This window comes from Dermacentor andersoni, chromosome 1, assembly GCF_023375885.2.
Source record: "Dermacentor andersoni chromosome 1, qqDerAnde1_hic_scaffold, whole genome shotgun sequence".
Lineage (NCBI taxonomy): Eukaryota > Metazoa > Arthropoda > Arachnida > Ixodida > Ixodidae > Dermacentor > Dermacentor andersoni.
In genome coordinates, this window is record NC_092814.1 from 131,971,898 (window position 1) to 131,985,946 (window position 14,049).

Sequence of the window (14,049 nt, forward strand, 5' to 3'; positions counted from 1 at the left end):
CACAAGACGCCGACTCACTTCCTCGAAAAACAACAAGGCCATGCAAGGCACTGGCACATTTTGCAGACTATGTGACCTAAAGAAAAAGGAGTATGTACCAGCTAGGCATCCACTAAATGCAGCGCAGCGGTTTGTCGCTCCTGGCAACCGTGGGGGCAGGCGATGCGCGTGCTGTATGCGATTATAAACAGTTCCTCGTTTTTGCATTTGCAAATGCATTTGCATTTGCAAATGCATTTTTGAAAAACCAATATTATTCGTATTCAAAAAATATTTGACTTGGTCTGCAATTGGTTTTCATTATTCCAATTGCATTTGAAATTGAAAATTTGATATTTGCACGCCCCTAATAATTAGTCAACTTCAGTTAATTTGAACTTGATGAGACTGACAGTCTCATCAATTTATAATAACAAAAATGTAACGTTCCTCTGATTCTGGCAATCAGAAATGAGATGAAGCCTGCATACTTTGCCTTGATAGAATGGAAATTTGTTTACACATGTCTATCATCGTCAATCTCTGGCAACATTATATGGCTGTTTATGGACCACAATTTGATGCCCTCCTTGCAGCCCATCACGTTTGATATTCTGTTTTTCTTGAACCACTCTACAGCCATCGCAAATGGAATGGTGGCCCACGCTTAGGGTAGCCACTTTCCCAGTTAATCCTGTGGTGTATGAAAGTCTCCGGCGCATTGAATACACATTACCACAACAAGGCAGAGGCAATTTTTTGTCAAATTTTCTTGAAAATACACACATTTAAAAGTTCAGTAAATACGTAATCATTCGCGGTGAGCTGTTGTTTCCACCTCGAAATCAGCCAAATGCTGGCCTAAAACACGGGTTTTCTGCCAACGCTTGTTTGTCTTCGATAAATTCACTTTCCCTTAGTGCCATCAAGATAGGCATTAGTACAGTCATTGGGATTGCCGTTTAGGTCAGGTGCATGCATGCCGATCAAACGTGTTAGAATTATCTGGCATGGGCCACTTTCTAGATCTAAATAATGAATGTTTCGGCCCGTAGAAGTATATGGGCACAGCAGAGACCTATGATCAGCATTGAGTTAAAGTGACCCTGAAACGATTTTTGACAAATGTGTGCAAACATGCTGAGTCAGTAAGGTAGGTCCTTCTCATCATTAAGAGAGAGATTTAAGCGTTCTTTGAAAGGTGTGTCATTTATTATAAGGTTTTGAAATTTTGGATCGCTACCGATTGCTGGCATTCACATTATGATTCACAACCCATACAGTTGCCACATTCTACCATCGTCAATTTATTTATTTTTTGTTTGGCACTCTTTGGCCATATCTCGCCTTAGTGCCCATAAAATCTTAATCAGCATCATTACCTCTTGCTGGGGTGCCGCTCCCCTGAGTTTTCAGCCGCCCCGTCCCATGCTACATAGCGTGTGTGAGTGTCACACGGGCGAGCAATCCACTTGGCTACCCACACAATATCATCAGGAATGCTAAACACAGGTTCCTTAATGGAGCTTATTTATAATATCATACGTATGCATAGTAATTTGCGTAACTTTAAAAATAAGTATGTAAGTTCAATAAATGTAGACGTTTCTTCAAACCAATGGCCCACTTCCACCTGGGATTGTAGATTGTCTGCTACAGCTGTGATGATAGCAGCCGATGGACATGGAGGGGTTCTCAATGAAAATAGGTGCAGTGAAGTCTTTGGCGGCAGGAACATGAATGGTACCAGTGTTGTACTACGCTTGTATTGCACTGCAGGTGTGTGCAGGGAGTAAACTAGTAAATACTTTTTTTTCCTATCACAGATCGTGTTTGATACTAAAGTGTATAGTATCAAATAGAAGCGGAAGAAATTTCCTTTCCAGAAGTACTAATCCCAAACAACATATTTATAAAAAAGAATTTGCAGAAAAATATCTGAACAAAAATTTGTAGAAAAAAAGAAAAGTTATATAAAAAATGTAATTGTTGCTTCGCACAGAAAAACATTTAACAATTTCAGAATTACATTTTCATCTGAAAGGACCTCTGCAATGTTCCATGAAATATCGTCCTATGTAAAAAATTTCTTGAGATATATAAAAAAAAAATTTTTAACCCTACTGACTAGCCTTAGTGCCATGCTGAGGTCAACTCCCGGCCGGCTCCCTCGACTCCTTGCGTGGCCACCAGCAAATGAAGAATGTTAACACCCTGCAGATAAAAACTGTGACCCTTAGAACACGTAGGATATCTTTATATTGACACACGGCAGCTTTGAAGCGGTTTGGTGAAGAAAGCAAAACTCCGTTCTGAAATCTGACAAACCGAAGTTGTTTTCTCTGTCAGTGCTGATTCCAGAGTCCAAAAGCTCTCGTGCAGATGTATTAGAATCGGTAGAAATGTAACGTTTACGTGCATGAGTGGCATGCAACGCTGATGCCATCTTGGAAACTGAGTGCTCATTGCACCGACCATGCCCCTTCTCCGGAACTGCCTTGAAAATCCGCGTGTGGTGGAAAAAGAGAACTGAAACTGTAGTTCCTAAGTGACCCAATAAATCGCACTAGCTGTCCGCGAGCTTTTGGGAAGGGGCAAAGTGTGAATTGATGAGAATAGACACGGACAGGAAAGTGTTAAGGGAAGGCTATTTTATTTGGTTTTGCTTTTGAAAAACTGAGGCTTCGTACTCTAATTATTATTGAGTTAATGCTCACTAAAAAAAAAAAAAAAAAGCAATGAAATTTTGAGAGGGTCATTTCTCTCTTAAAAGGGTTCTATACTTTATCTGAATGGGCATGTGGTTAGATGGCTTGTAATTTTTTAATACTGTAATTCAGATGTCCTGACAAGATTTGCTACACAATGTCTTGCTGCAAGGTTTCAAATGTACAAGGCCCACGATGTGAACCTTTCTCTCACACAGGCTCTGCAGCAAAAACTACAGTACCAGTCTCACCTGAGCTCATCAATGGATATTGTCGATGGCTCAGATTCAAGTCGCCCCGCTGCCATCATGAAGCTGTTGGTGCAGCTTAATGGCATTGAGGTAACAGCCCTGAAATTTTTCTGTAAAGAATGGTAGCTACGAACAGCTGTTAAAAAAAAAAAAAAAAAAAAAAAAAAGCTGTTTCTCGTAGAAAAAGGGGGTACAGTAGTCGGTGTACTTGACCTTTCAAGTCTTGCTAATGTTACAAAACAAGAGTGCATACTGTGAGGTGCTGTGATATTGTTTAGCTGAGTGGTCTTTGTGGTAACTGCAGTTTTAATGTTGCAGATCTTGCTGCGGATCATTATGCAGTATAGCTTGCTTCCTAGAGAGACTGCTGTCAAGCATGGTGAGGAATCCAGAATTTAATGAAAAAGACCATATACCAACCACCTACTCTGCTGTATGGCCAAATAGTTTATATGACTGTCTATGTCTTCTATCTTTGCAGTGAACAATTCTCGTTACCTCATACTGCAGAGCCACTGCGTTGAAGTTTTACATAGGCTCTGCGTAGATGTAAGTATGCTGATGGTTCAGAACTGTTCCGTATACTGTAGCGGAATCATTTGGAAAAGTCCTCACATCCATTGTTTTGTCTCCCTCGAGACTTCAGTGAGCGTTTTTATTCCTTATATATTAGAAATAAATGAATAGTCGACAAGTTTGAATAGAGAATTGATCTAGTTGAATAGGAATCAAATAGCAGAGTCTATCTGATTCGTATTCAAAATTCTTAATTTCTTTTTTTCTTTCATATACTTTCTCTTTTATGCAGAAATTAATAATGGAGTGAATTAATCGTAAAGTCTACCAAAACCTGGAATCGTCATGCACCTATTTTAGAATCTAGTTTTCTTATTCACAAAGCAATTATATGCACTGTCATTATGTACTTGCAGTCAAATCATTTGTCTTCAACATTGTGCAGGTGATATACCATCGATTAATTTTTCATTTAAGGAACTAGATTTGAAAATGGGTGCCCAGAGACAGTGTGTATGATAAGATCATGTTTTCTTAATGTATTACTGTTTTTTTTTTTTTTTTTTTTAAATTTTGTTTCACATTTTTCCACACAAAAGGGAAAGCAGATGCACAAGAACAGACAGTGGATAGTCATGCTTTATTCCTTTTTCGCCCTCATTTCACTTAACCCAGCAACAAAGTCTCCCGAAAGTCCGTGTTTGTGTACTGCTTCATTTCTGCCTTAAAAGGAATGATGTACATTAAAATGATATAGTGAACCAGCTTCTCCAGTTATTGCTGTGTTCTTATCTGAGTGTTTCTGATCTTAATTGAGGACTTATGGTGAGATTTTATCTGTTTCACATTTGACGTGTCTGAAAAATGAGGATCAATGAAGGAGAATTCAAAGTTGAAGACTGAGGTAAAAATGAGTAGATATGACACATGCTCACTTCCAGCTTCTTTACTTCTCTGAGATTTTATATGCTGTGTGGTAAGCCTCTTCAGCAAAGCTCTGCTTCAGGGAGTTCAAACCCTTCTTTTCACTATGCTTACTTTTGCAGGATACAAATGTAGCACGGGAACTTTCCCATAAAGAAGCACTTTTCCAGGGCCTGCTGTCTCTGCTGCAGTTCAGTGAAACCTGCTTGGTAGCATGTGACCTCATAGAATGCCTCTTGCTTTCACGCCGCGAGGTTCTAAATCTTACGACCATACGTAAGTATAATACTTGTCTTTGCAGTATCTTCAGCAGCTGCTTTTACCATTACCGGTGCAGCCTTGTACTTAAAGGGACACTAAAGGCCAATATTAAGTCAAGCTAAAGTGATAGTTTAATGCTCGATGCTCGAAGATGTCTAAGGCGGAAATATTATAGAGAACAGAGCTTTAGTAATCGAGTTGTGGAACAACCAAGCACAGTTAAGAGCACAGGGGTTTTATTTGTACATCCCTTCACTTGATCTACTCCATTGTTTCTAACTCCTCTTCCTCATCTCTTAAGCCGCAACACCCCACTACTCGCTCATGTCTAAAACCAGTGACGCGCCAGAAGAAGAAAAGTTTGCCACAGATGCCCCCCCCCTGCGGAAAAGTGGCCGTGGTCACTTGAAGAGGTGATCAGACGGAGATGTTGATAATGGGAGCCGGTTTGATCCTCGCGATAGCAGCTGTGTCTTCATGCCCATTTCGCAACATTGTGAAATGGTGTCCAGAACGTTTCATGACGGGGAAAGGACCATTGTAGTGGGGCTGAAGAGAACAACAAGGCGTGTCAACACGGACAAAAATGTGTGAGGATGTTTGCAAGTTTGAGGGTTGGAAAATGTCGTGCTTATTCATGTGAGCAGAAGTTGGCGATGGATGCAAGTTGTGCATGAAAATGCATAGACGCTGGTCGAAAGAAGTTGGATCCGAAACATTCGGGATAGATACAGGGTTGACGAGGTCACTGTGTAAATGAAGGGTGCAGCTGTAAACCATCTCAGCTACAGAGCAGGTGAGTTCTGGTCGGAGTGTAGACCGAAGGCCGAGCAGCACATTGGGAAGGTGCGATACCCAATCCTCCGCGTGAGGCTAAGCGGCGAGTGCCGCTTTCAAGTGTTGGATGTAGCTGCTCGGCGATGCTGTTCAATGCAGGATCCAGATAGACAGAAAAGTATGAGCAACTGTCTCTGCCGTTAAGTCGGGCATTGGAGCTGTTTCAGGCCAGCGTGTGTACCTATCTATATACATAAGCAAACACGTATAACCATGGCATGGTAGTAAAGGTCCAACTATGTCAAAGTGAATGGTGTCAAATCGAGCATTGGGGAGAGGGAATTTGCCCAATGGAGGATTGGTGTGTTGTTGCACCTTGTTACATTGACACGCTGTATAAGTGCGGACCCAGTCTCATTCCGTATTTACTCGAATCTAGGCCGGCCCCCGATTCTAAGCCGACCCCCGAATGTCCGAAGCCAGAAAAAAATTCTAAAAACTTGCCTCGAATGTAAGCTGAACAAAAAAGGGAGGACAGCGTTCAAAAAATGAAAACAGTAGTTATTTAATATTAGCATGCCGAGCTCACTCTACGTCGTCATCGCTGCTAGCGTCATACTCTTGCGGACGCACACAAGCATATGTGCGCAAGCTCGCGTCTGTACGCCCACGCAGGCGCAGACAGTGCGGCACGGCTCGTATGCGTTGAAACATGGCGCGATCTCGGTGAACAGCTCCTTTTTGTTATCATGCGCTTATCTTCCTTATCGCTATCGTCTCCTCATTGTGGCACATGCAAAAGGCGTCTCCCATTGCCCCCTCTAACGACGGACGTTTTTCTCATCAATGCTGAAGTCCCGCCTGGCTTGAACATTTGATGATGCCTCTGCGGCTAGCACAACTTCTCATTTGAGGCATCGCCTGTTTAGTGCCCTTACGTTAACGCCACTCTGCATGCCAATACATAGCCACCATACTGATACGACACAGGTCAACATGGTGAGGTCGCTCTTGTACTTCGGTAGGCTACTGGCGCAGCTAGTAGCGGCTGCGATACTGCCTTTTCTAGATGGCACTAGCTGTGCACCATATTTATCTTTCTCAATTACAAACTGGTGCATTATTTAAAATCCTCGAAGCTAAGCCGACCCTAGAGTTTGGTATATGATTATTTGAAAAAAAAACTATCGGCCTAATTTGAATAAATGCGGTATATCAGCACGTATGCGCGGCCAAACATAATGTTCAGTGATAAGGGGTTGCGTGGCACGTACGCCTGGATGGCAGATTGAATGCAGTGTATCAAGAACAGCATGACGAAAAAGGGCAGGAACATAAATGCGGGTATTGTTGGGTGAAGCGTCGCACCAGTGTGTGACGTCGTTGTCGAGAAAGTTGACTTGCTCCAAGCGAAGGGATGTAGAAGATAGGAGTCATGGAAGTTCATCGTCGCATGCTAGAGCCATCGCGAGTGAAAACAAGGTGGAAAGAACATGTTGTGGCGTTGATGGTAATACGACATAGGAGTGGCCGCTGCCTTGTTAAGGCTGCCTTTGACGTAGGGCATGTCTGTCTGGAATTCGGCTATAAAAGCAAGATGCTAGAGCTCCCTAGGAGTACGGGTGGCACTGTAGGAATGTAAAGCTGAAACAAGGGGTTTGTGGTCGGTAAGAATTATAAATTGTTGCTCTTCAAGGAAGTACCTGAAATGCTTCACTGCGAGGTAGGTTGTGAGGAGCTCCTGTCCGAAAGTACTGTATCGGTATTCAGTATCACGTAACTTGCAGGAAAAGAAGAAGATGGGGGCCCATGCACCATTATTCCACCGACGAAGAGTGGCTCCCATGGCTTCCGAAGAAGTGTCCACCATAATTTATTTAATATGAGCATGCCAAGCTCACTCTATGTCATCATTGCTGCTTAGCCTCATACATTTGGGTGATGGAGAAGGGCGGCTTGTGCAAGTTTGGTCTTAACGGCGGTGAAAGCTTGATCAATGACTGTGTCTCAAGGAAGTGTGGTAGACTCGGCTTTCAAAATGGAAAGGAGTGTTTCAAGAGGCTGCACCAACTTAAAGCATGCAGGGATGAAACGGTGATAAAAATTGATGAGTCCAAGAAAACGTCGCAAGCTACGTGTGGACTTTGGTGGCGGGTAGTCGATGATGGCTGGAACCTTGTCAGGCAGTGGAGTGATGCCATGATTGGTGATGTGATGTCCGAGAAAATCGCTCTCCGGAACCTCAAACTGACATTTGTCAACATTGATGACGAGATCGTAATCACGAAGTTGAGTGAAAAGTTGACGTAAATGTGCTTTGTGGGTTTCAGCATTGCTGCTGGCAACGAGAAGATCTTCTATGTAGGCAAAACAAAATGGTAAGCCTCTGGTGACTTCATCTATAAAACGCTGAAAGGTTTGAGCTGCATTGAGCAAACTGAAAGGCATGCGTAAATACTCAAAAGGCCAAATGGGGTAGTTATAGCAGTTTTTGGAATGTCGGCTGGCTCAACAGGGATCTGGTGATAAAATCTCATAAGATCAATTTTCGAATAATGTTGTTGAGCTGGTTATAAAAAAGCAGTGCAATCCTGAATATTGGGTAGCGGGGAGCGGTCGGGAACAGTAACCACATTCCGTGCCGTGCGATAATTCAGTGCGCCAGTCATTGTTCTTCTTAGGCACCATGTGTAGTGCTGATGACCACAAGCTTGATGACAGACAAATGATTTTTAGATGCAACATATGCTCGAATTTATTGCGAGTAACTCGAAGTTTATCAGGGCTGAATCGGCGGGAGCGGCAGTGAACGGGTGGGCCTATGGTAACGATACAATGGGTTACAGTGTGTTTAGGGGTTTTATCCATCGGAAACTGTGTAGTAATCTAAGGAAACTCGTTGAGTAGAGCTGCATAGGGTGAGGTGGGCAGTCTGATGAAAGTAGGGTTGAGAGCAGTCAGGTGCAACAAAAAACTGTTGATTGACAGACCCGTGATGTTATCCACCTGGCGACAGTAGCTCATGTCCACGAGCAGATGAAAATGGCTCAAGAATTGAGCCCCTAAGATGGCATAGTGCACGTCTGCTATCCAAAATAGCCATGGCAAACTTCTCTTAAAGGGCCCCTCACCAGGCCCCATAGCAAATTTTGGTTATACACTGGAAGTTGTTACGTGTCCTCTGGGAAGCATTCTGCAGCAAAAATTTTTCAAGTTACTCATTAATAGTCGAGATAGAAATATTTAAGTGCCGCGAACCCGTGATTTCAGCAGGCGGGCTCCACTGCATAGCGAGACTCCCTCTCCACTCACCCCGTCTAGCCTTCGCAAGCGAAATTCCTTCCCTGTGTTCTCCCATGCCGGACCTCGAGGATTGTGTGACACATAAGTGCCTTCAGTTTTTTTTTTTTTTTTTTTTCCCCCTCTCGGCGATATGCGATTTCCTCTGGCGCTGTTGCGCGCGAGCTGTTATCATTTCGTGCAGCACACAATTTTGCACGCTGTGCACAAGGACTCATGACTAGCGGTACAATTCAGTGCTACACTAATACTGAGGCAGAACAAGCGGATCACAGAGCATGATCACGTGCTGGAACACGGTACAACCGTGGGAACAAGCAGACAAAGTGGAAGTACATCTCTCTTGCTTTGGTGCGAAGTAAAGCAAAAAACGTGCAGACATTCCATATGTGTGTTTTATTATTTCTCTAAACTTTGATTCGTCAATTCAAGCAACAGATTACACTAATAACAGATGGTGCCTTGAATAATTCTTGAAGTCGCGTGTCACCACGAGCGACGTCACGCTGCGGACTCGAGTACGTAGGTGCAGGGATGTGAGTATGTCATCCTCCGGCTTGGAGCGTGGCGGCTGTGAGGAGAAGGAAAAACAGCGTTCGGTTTGAAATTTCAGATCTTTCCACGGCGCGTAGCGATGTAATACTTAGCAGACACGATCGTTATCGCACAACGTATGCTCCATGCTTGTCAGCTCAAAGTGGCCAGACCTGGTGAGGGGCCCTTTAAGACCGAGATCGAGGGTAAGAGACTTCTGTTCATAAGTTACGATGACGGAAGAGTTGATAGCTTGTAGGGGGATTGAATTTACGCAGAGATGCCCAGCTTCGGACACAGGAATTATGCTGACCTCCACACGATTGTCTACCAACAAACGCACTTCTGTGATTCAGTCGGTTATATGGAAAAAGCGACTTGATGCATGGCCATGATCACCCACCGCTGTTGACGACCGGCCTGAGCGTTTCCCATGTGCCACGAACAGGGTAACACACATGGACGAGCTGCAGCGCGAGAACGTTAGTGGTAGTAGCACTCGGGTTGTTGAAAGAGTGGTTTCGTAGAAGGCAGCCTAAGAGGCTGTAGAGTTCGATAGGGTCAGTCATTGAAGTTGTGAGTGTTGCGCGATTCCTGACACAAGTCAGCGATTTAAGATGCGAGGTCTTTTACTGTTTCCTGGAGGGAATCCACTTCAGGTAGTGGAGAGCTACAGACAGCATTTATGACTGCCGGAGTGATGTCCACCATATTGTCGGCTAGTTTGGCAAGTTCCGACAAGGGCTTATGCTTAGCTGTAATGAGAGCCATGCGTATGTTGGCTGGAAGACATTGTAGAAACAACTCGCGCAATACGGCGTGTCCAAGGAGTCTAGTTGATCACCACTGACCTGTTGCAGTTGATGTAGAAACGATGAGTTCAACGTTGGTCACCGAGCTCTTCGTTAAGGAGCTGCTGAATACGCCGATGCGTAGGCCAGAGGAGACGGTGAAGAAGAGCCTCTTTGACTGTTGTATATGGCGTTTTCTGATGTGGCTGGACAAGGCTGTCGTGTATCTCGGCCATGGCCTGTAGCGGGAAAGCTTCAAGCAAGAGTTCATATTTGTGAAACTGATGTGATGCGATAACTGCGGAACTTGTTCTCAGTTTGTATAAACCATAACGTGTGATCGGCGACCCATAGCTGTGGTAGGGTAATGGTAGCTGTCCCTCTGCAACCTGACCGGTTACAGTGGTCGTAGGAGCGAAGTTGAAGTTGTCTGGAGTCTGGGTTTGACCAATTGAAGGTTGTGTTCATAGTCCGGGTCACCAGTAACTGTGGAACCACCAAGCACAGTTAAGAAGAGCACAGGGACTTTATTTGTACATCCCCTCACTTGATCTACTCCATCGTTTCTAACTCCTCTTCCTCATCTCTTAAGCCGTACCCCACTATTCGTTCATGTCTAAAATCAGTGGCGCGCCAGAAGAAAAGTTTGCCACAGAGGAATTGAAGTAAATGCGGGGTACAATTAGAAACTCCACCTGGACATTCAAGTACAAGCCTGATGATGTAGTGACTCCTCATTATAATTCTTTCTCTAGTACTCAACCAGTCATAATAAAAAGATAATTGAAGTTATAAGACGGAAGAAAATGCTATTTGTCTACTTTTATGTGAATCTTAGAAAAAAACTTTTTGAGGTTACCCTTGACATTGACGTGGGCAGTGAGAAAGTTTCGTTTTCACTTGACTCTGTCGCCCACGCGTTCGCGTTTCAGTAGTTTCATTATTGCATAGTGCTGTGCTGGTTTTGCTGGCTCATGAAACTCATACCAACTGCAAGCAGCAGAGAACGAGGCCCATCGCAACGAGCATCAAAGATTGTGTTTATGATTCGGCACGCACTTTCCTCTTTTGCACTGTCGGCTCTGTCTTCTCGGTTTCTGGCCGCACTTCTACGCTTTATGCAAGAAACCGTAGCACCGCCTGTTGGGCACCGTTTTACTCACCAGCGGCAGTACAGGGAGTTGATGCATGTGCAACATCGCAACTCCCTGCTCACGACCGGGCGATTTGAATTGTTCTACAGGTATGCGAGCCCGAAGAATGCAATTTTCTCCTAAACTAAGTCTTTTCTTGGCATGAAACAAGCCCTACGAGGTTTTTGAAATAGTATTTTACAGTGCATGTTGACTTAATATTTGCTTTTAGTGTCCCTTTAACCTTAGACGCCTTACATGTGCTGTGTTTTTCTCGCCCTAAAGATTTTGATTGACCCTACAGAAGAGTTTAAACAACGCCTCATTAGGTTTGGGCCTTACAAACAGGCAACGTAGCACGTACACCAAGTGGTTGCAATCGTGTCTGCAGAGTATCTGATGGCTGCACGGCTGAAGACTGCTGAAATTTCAGACAGAAGCCTACGCACCCTTCCTTTTGAGGAAGCCCCACTTCTAGCCAGAAAGTCAAGGTCACACGCACAAATGCCTCTACATACGGCACACTACCTGCAGTGTCACTGATTGTGGCACAGGTCCTCGGTAAATCGTCCAACTTAGAATGTGTAATACCACCACTGGGGATGTGCCATGCAGAAAAAATAGGAAGGAAAAAAAGGCAGGGCTCGGGACATAAAAGTGACGTGGTCCCTCAGCTACGGTGTGGGAAAGAATGTCACTTGCGGACGCTAATCAAGGCAGACGGAGTGTGTCTATGTTGGTAGTGAAGCTGGCGGCCTTCTGGGAACATGGCAATGGGAGATTGTGCCATTTCCATTCTATTCTAATAATAGACAGATTTAGAATAGTGTTTGCAACCAAACATAAGCGCATTACGTACATAACGAAATGGTGTGGTCCTCACTCCACATGCTCCAGACATTATTGGGCTCCTGTGCTTTATGTGTGTTATGATAATGTACGTTATTTAGCAAATTCAATGTTTGCAATGTTTACGGACGCTAAGGAATAGCGTTGTCGAATATGGCGGCATCCATGACTCGCTTCAGCGTGTATTCTCGTGATGGCTGCGCTCCGACTCGCGTTGATTGCCAGTAACTATTGAAATGAGTTTTTGCTTTCTCTAAACTCGCCTGAAACGTTAGTTATGAGTGCATAGCGCATCCAATTTCTGAGATAGTTCGGAGATACCAGCGCCCGTAGGCCTAATGAGACGCGTCGGCGTAGCAACAACAGGATGGATCTAATGGGTTGTTTTGTTTGGATACGTTTGGCACGAGGCACCAGACAGCGCCGTGTTTTATGTCTTCCTTATGTCTGTGTTCCTGTACGGTAAACTAAAAGTCTTGAAAGGATGCGCACCATAATGGCATGCAAAGGTGATTACGTTTAACGTATGTAAGGCGGCAAAAGCTATTATAAAACTGTCTAATGAACCAATTTGAAAAATTCTTGTTGTAGAATGCTGCCTAGACAGCACCCTACAACTTCCAGCGTGCAAACAAAATTTTCAATGTGGCATAGTGAGGCAATTTAAAAGGCCCCCCACCAGGCCCCATTGCAAATTTTGGCTTTAAACTGGAACGTGTAAAACACCACCTAAAGAATGTTTTACCAAAATAATTTCTCGAATCGGTTCATTATCAAAGGAGAGAGAAGTGAACTGTTCTGTTAACCATTCTTCCAAGGGTTAAGCATCACTGCGGTTGCGGCTAGGGTGGCGTTAGGGCAAGGAATCCATAAAGTCCATCGACTGCTACGTCAGGTTGTAGAAAATGAAGGAAAAGGGTTTCTTGGCTTAGTTTCACGGCTCCATTACGAACGCCCACTTCATGCAGGAGCAAGTTCGTCTCTCCTTCTCGCTATCTCCCCCTTCCACTCTTTCTCTTTTTATCCCCCTTAACCCTTCCCCCCGTGCAGGGTAGCCAACCGGAACTACCTCTGGTTAACCTCCCTGCCTTTCTATGCATCCTTTTCTCTCTCTCTTTAAACGTCCAAGTTCACATCGGGACCCTCTGTCCTCACTCTCGAAAAGTCTCCACTTTTAATCCCTTCGTCTTCCCTAGGCAAGTTGACTAGAGAATCTGAAGACTGTCCAGCAGCAAATCATACTCCTCGACTTCGTGGCGATGACACACCCATGCTCGCAACAACCCACAGTAACTCCACCTCTGAAGAGACTGGTTTGGAATGTGTGGCAAGAAAGCAACCTACTCCTCTCAGGTCGTCGACGTTCCCCTCCTTTTCATCCTTCGCTCAGGCTGCCAGGGAAAGGGTGGGGTGACGGCCTTTTGTGGGACCCGTCAAGAGTCGATGTCCACGCTGCGTTGACTTCTGGATAGGCGCTGATGGGTGGTGGTATGACTCGTGGTAAACGTCCTAGCTGTGACTCCCAAATCGTCGTCGTTCCCCTCCTTTTCATCCTTCGCTCAGGCTGCCAGGGAAAGGGCGGGGTAAGGGCCTTTTGTGGGACCCGTCAAGAGTTGGTGTCCACGTTGTGTTGACATCTGGATAGGTGCTGATGGATTGGTGGTGATTTGACTCGTGGCAAACGTCCAATTAATGACTTTGTGGTGTTGAGACATAACACTGCCAGCAGAGATAATCCCTCCATTGTCTTCAACTAGCGTCTGCAATCAGTGTTTCCCTGCCTTCTCTCACACTGTAGCTAAGGGACTGCATCATGTTCATGCATCAAGCCCGCCTTGTTCTTTCTTCCTTTTTTGCTGCATTCGCAGCAGCGGCATTGTGCTTTGTCATATGTCATGGTGAGTGATGTAGCTAACAATGCGTTTTACATGGGCACATTTGTGGGTCTTACCTTTACTCTCTGGCTGGGAGTGAAGCTTCCTTGAGATGTAGTGCACACAACACTTGGTTTGAAGTTTCAGCTGTT

The 14,049-nt window shown here is 44.5% G+C and overlaps 1 protein-coding gene across 3 annotated transcripts in view; it reads left to right on the forward strand.

Moving 5' to 3' along the window:
* The window catches only part of LOC126545906 (short transient receptor potential channel 4-associated protein-like), a 119,416-nt gene that overhangs the window by 10,784 nt on the left and 94,583 nt on the right, over nt 1-14,049 (forward strand). For all 3 annotated transcript variants that reach the window (XM_055062042.1, XM_050193944.2, XM_055062043.1), the window contains exons 3-6: nt 2,906-3,028; nt 3,257-3,317; nt 3,420-3,487; nt 4,501-4,654. In XM_055062042.1, the coding sequence (XP_054918017.1) occupies nt 2,906-3,028; nt 3,257-3,317; nt 3,420-3,487; nt 4,501-4,654 (406 nt within the window). The remainder of the gene's footprint in view (nt 1-2,905; nt 3,029-3,256; nt 3,318-3,419; nt 3,488-4,500; nt 4,655-14,049) is intronic.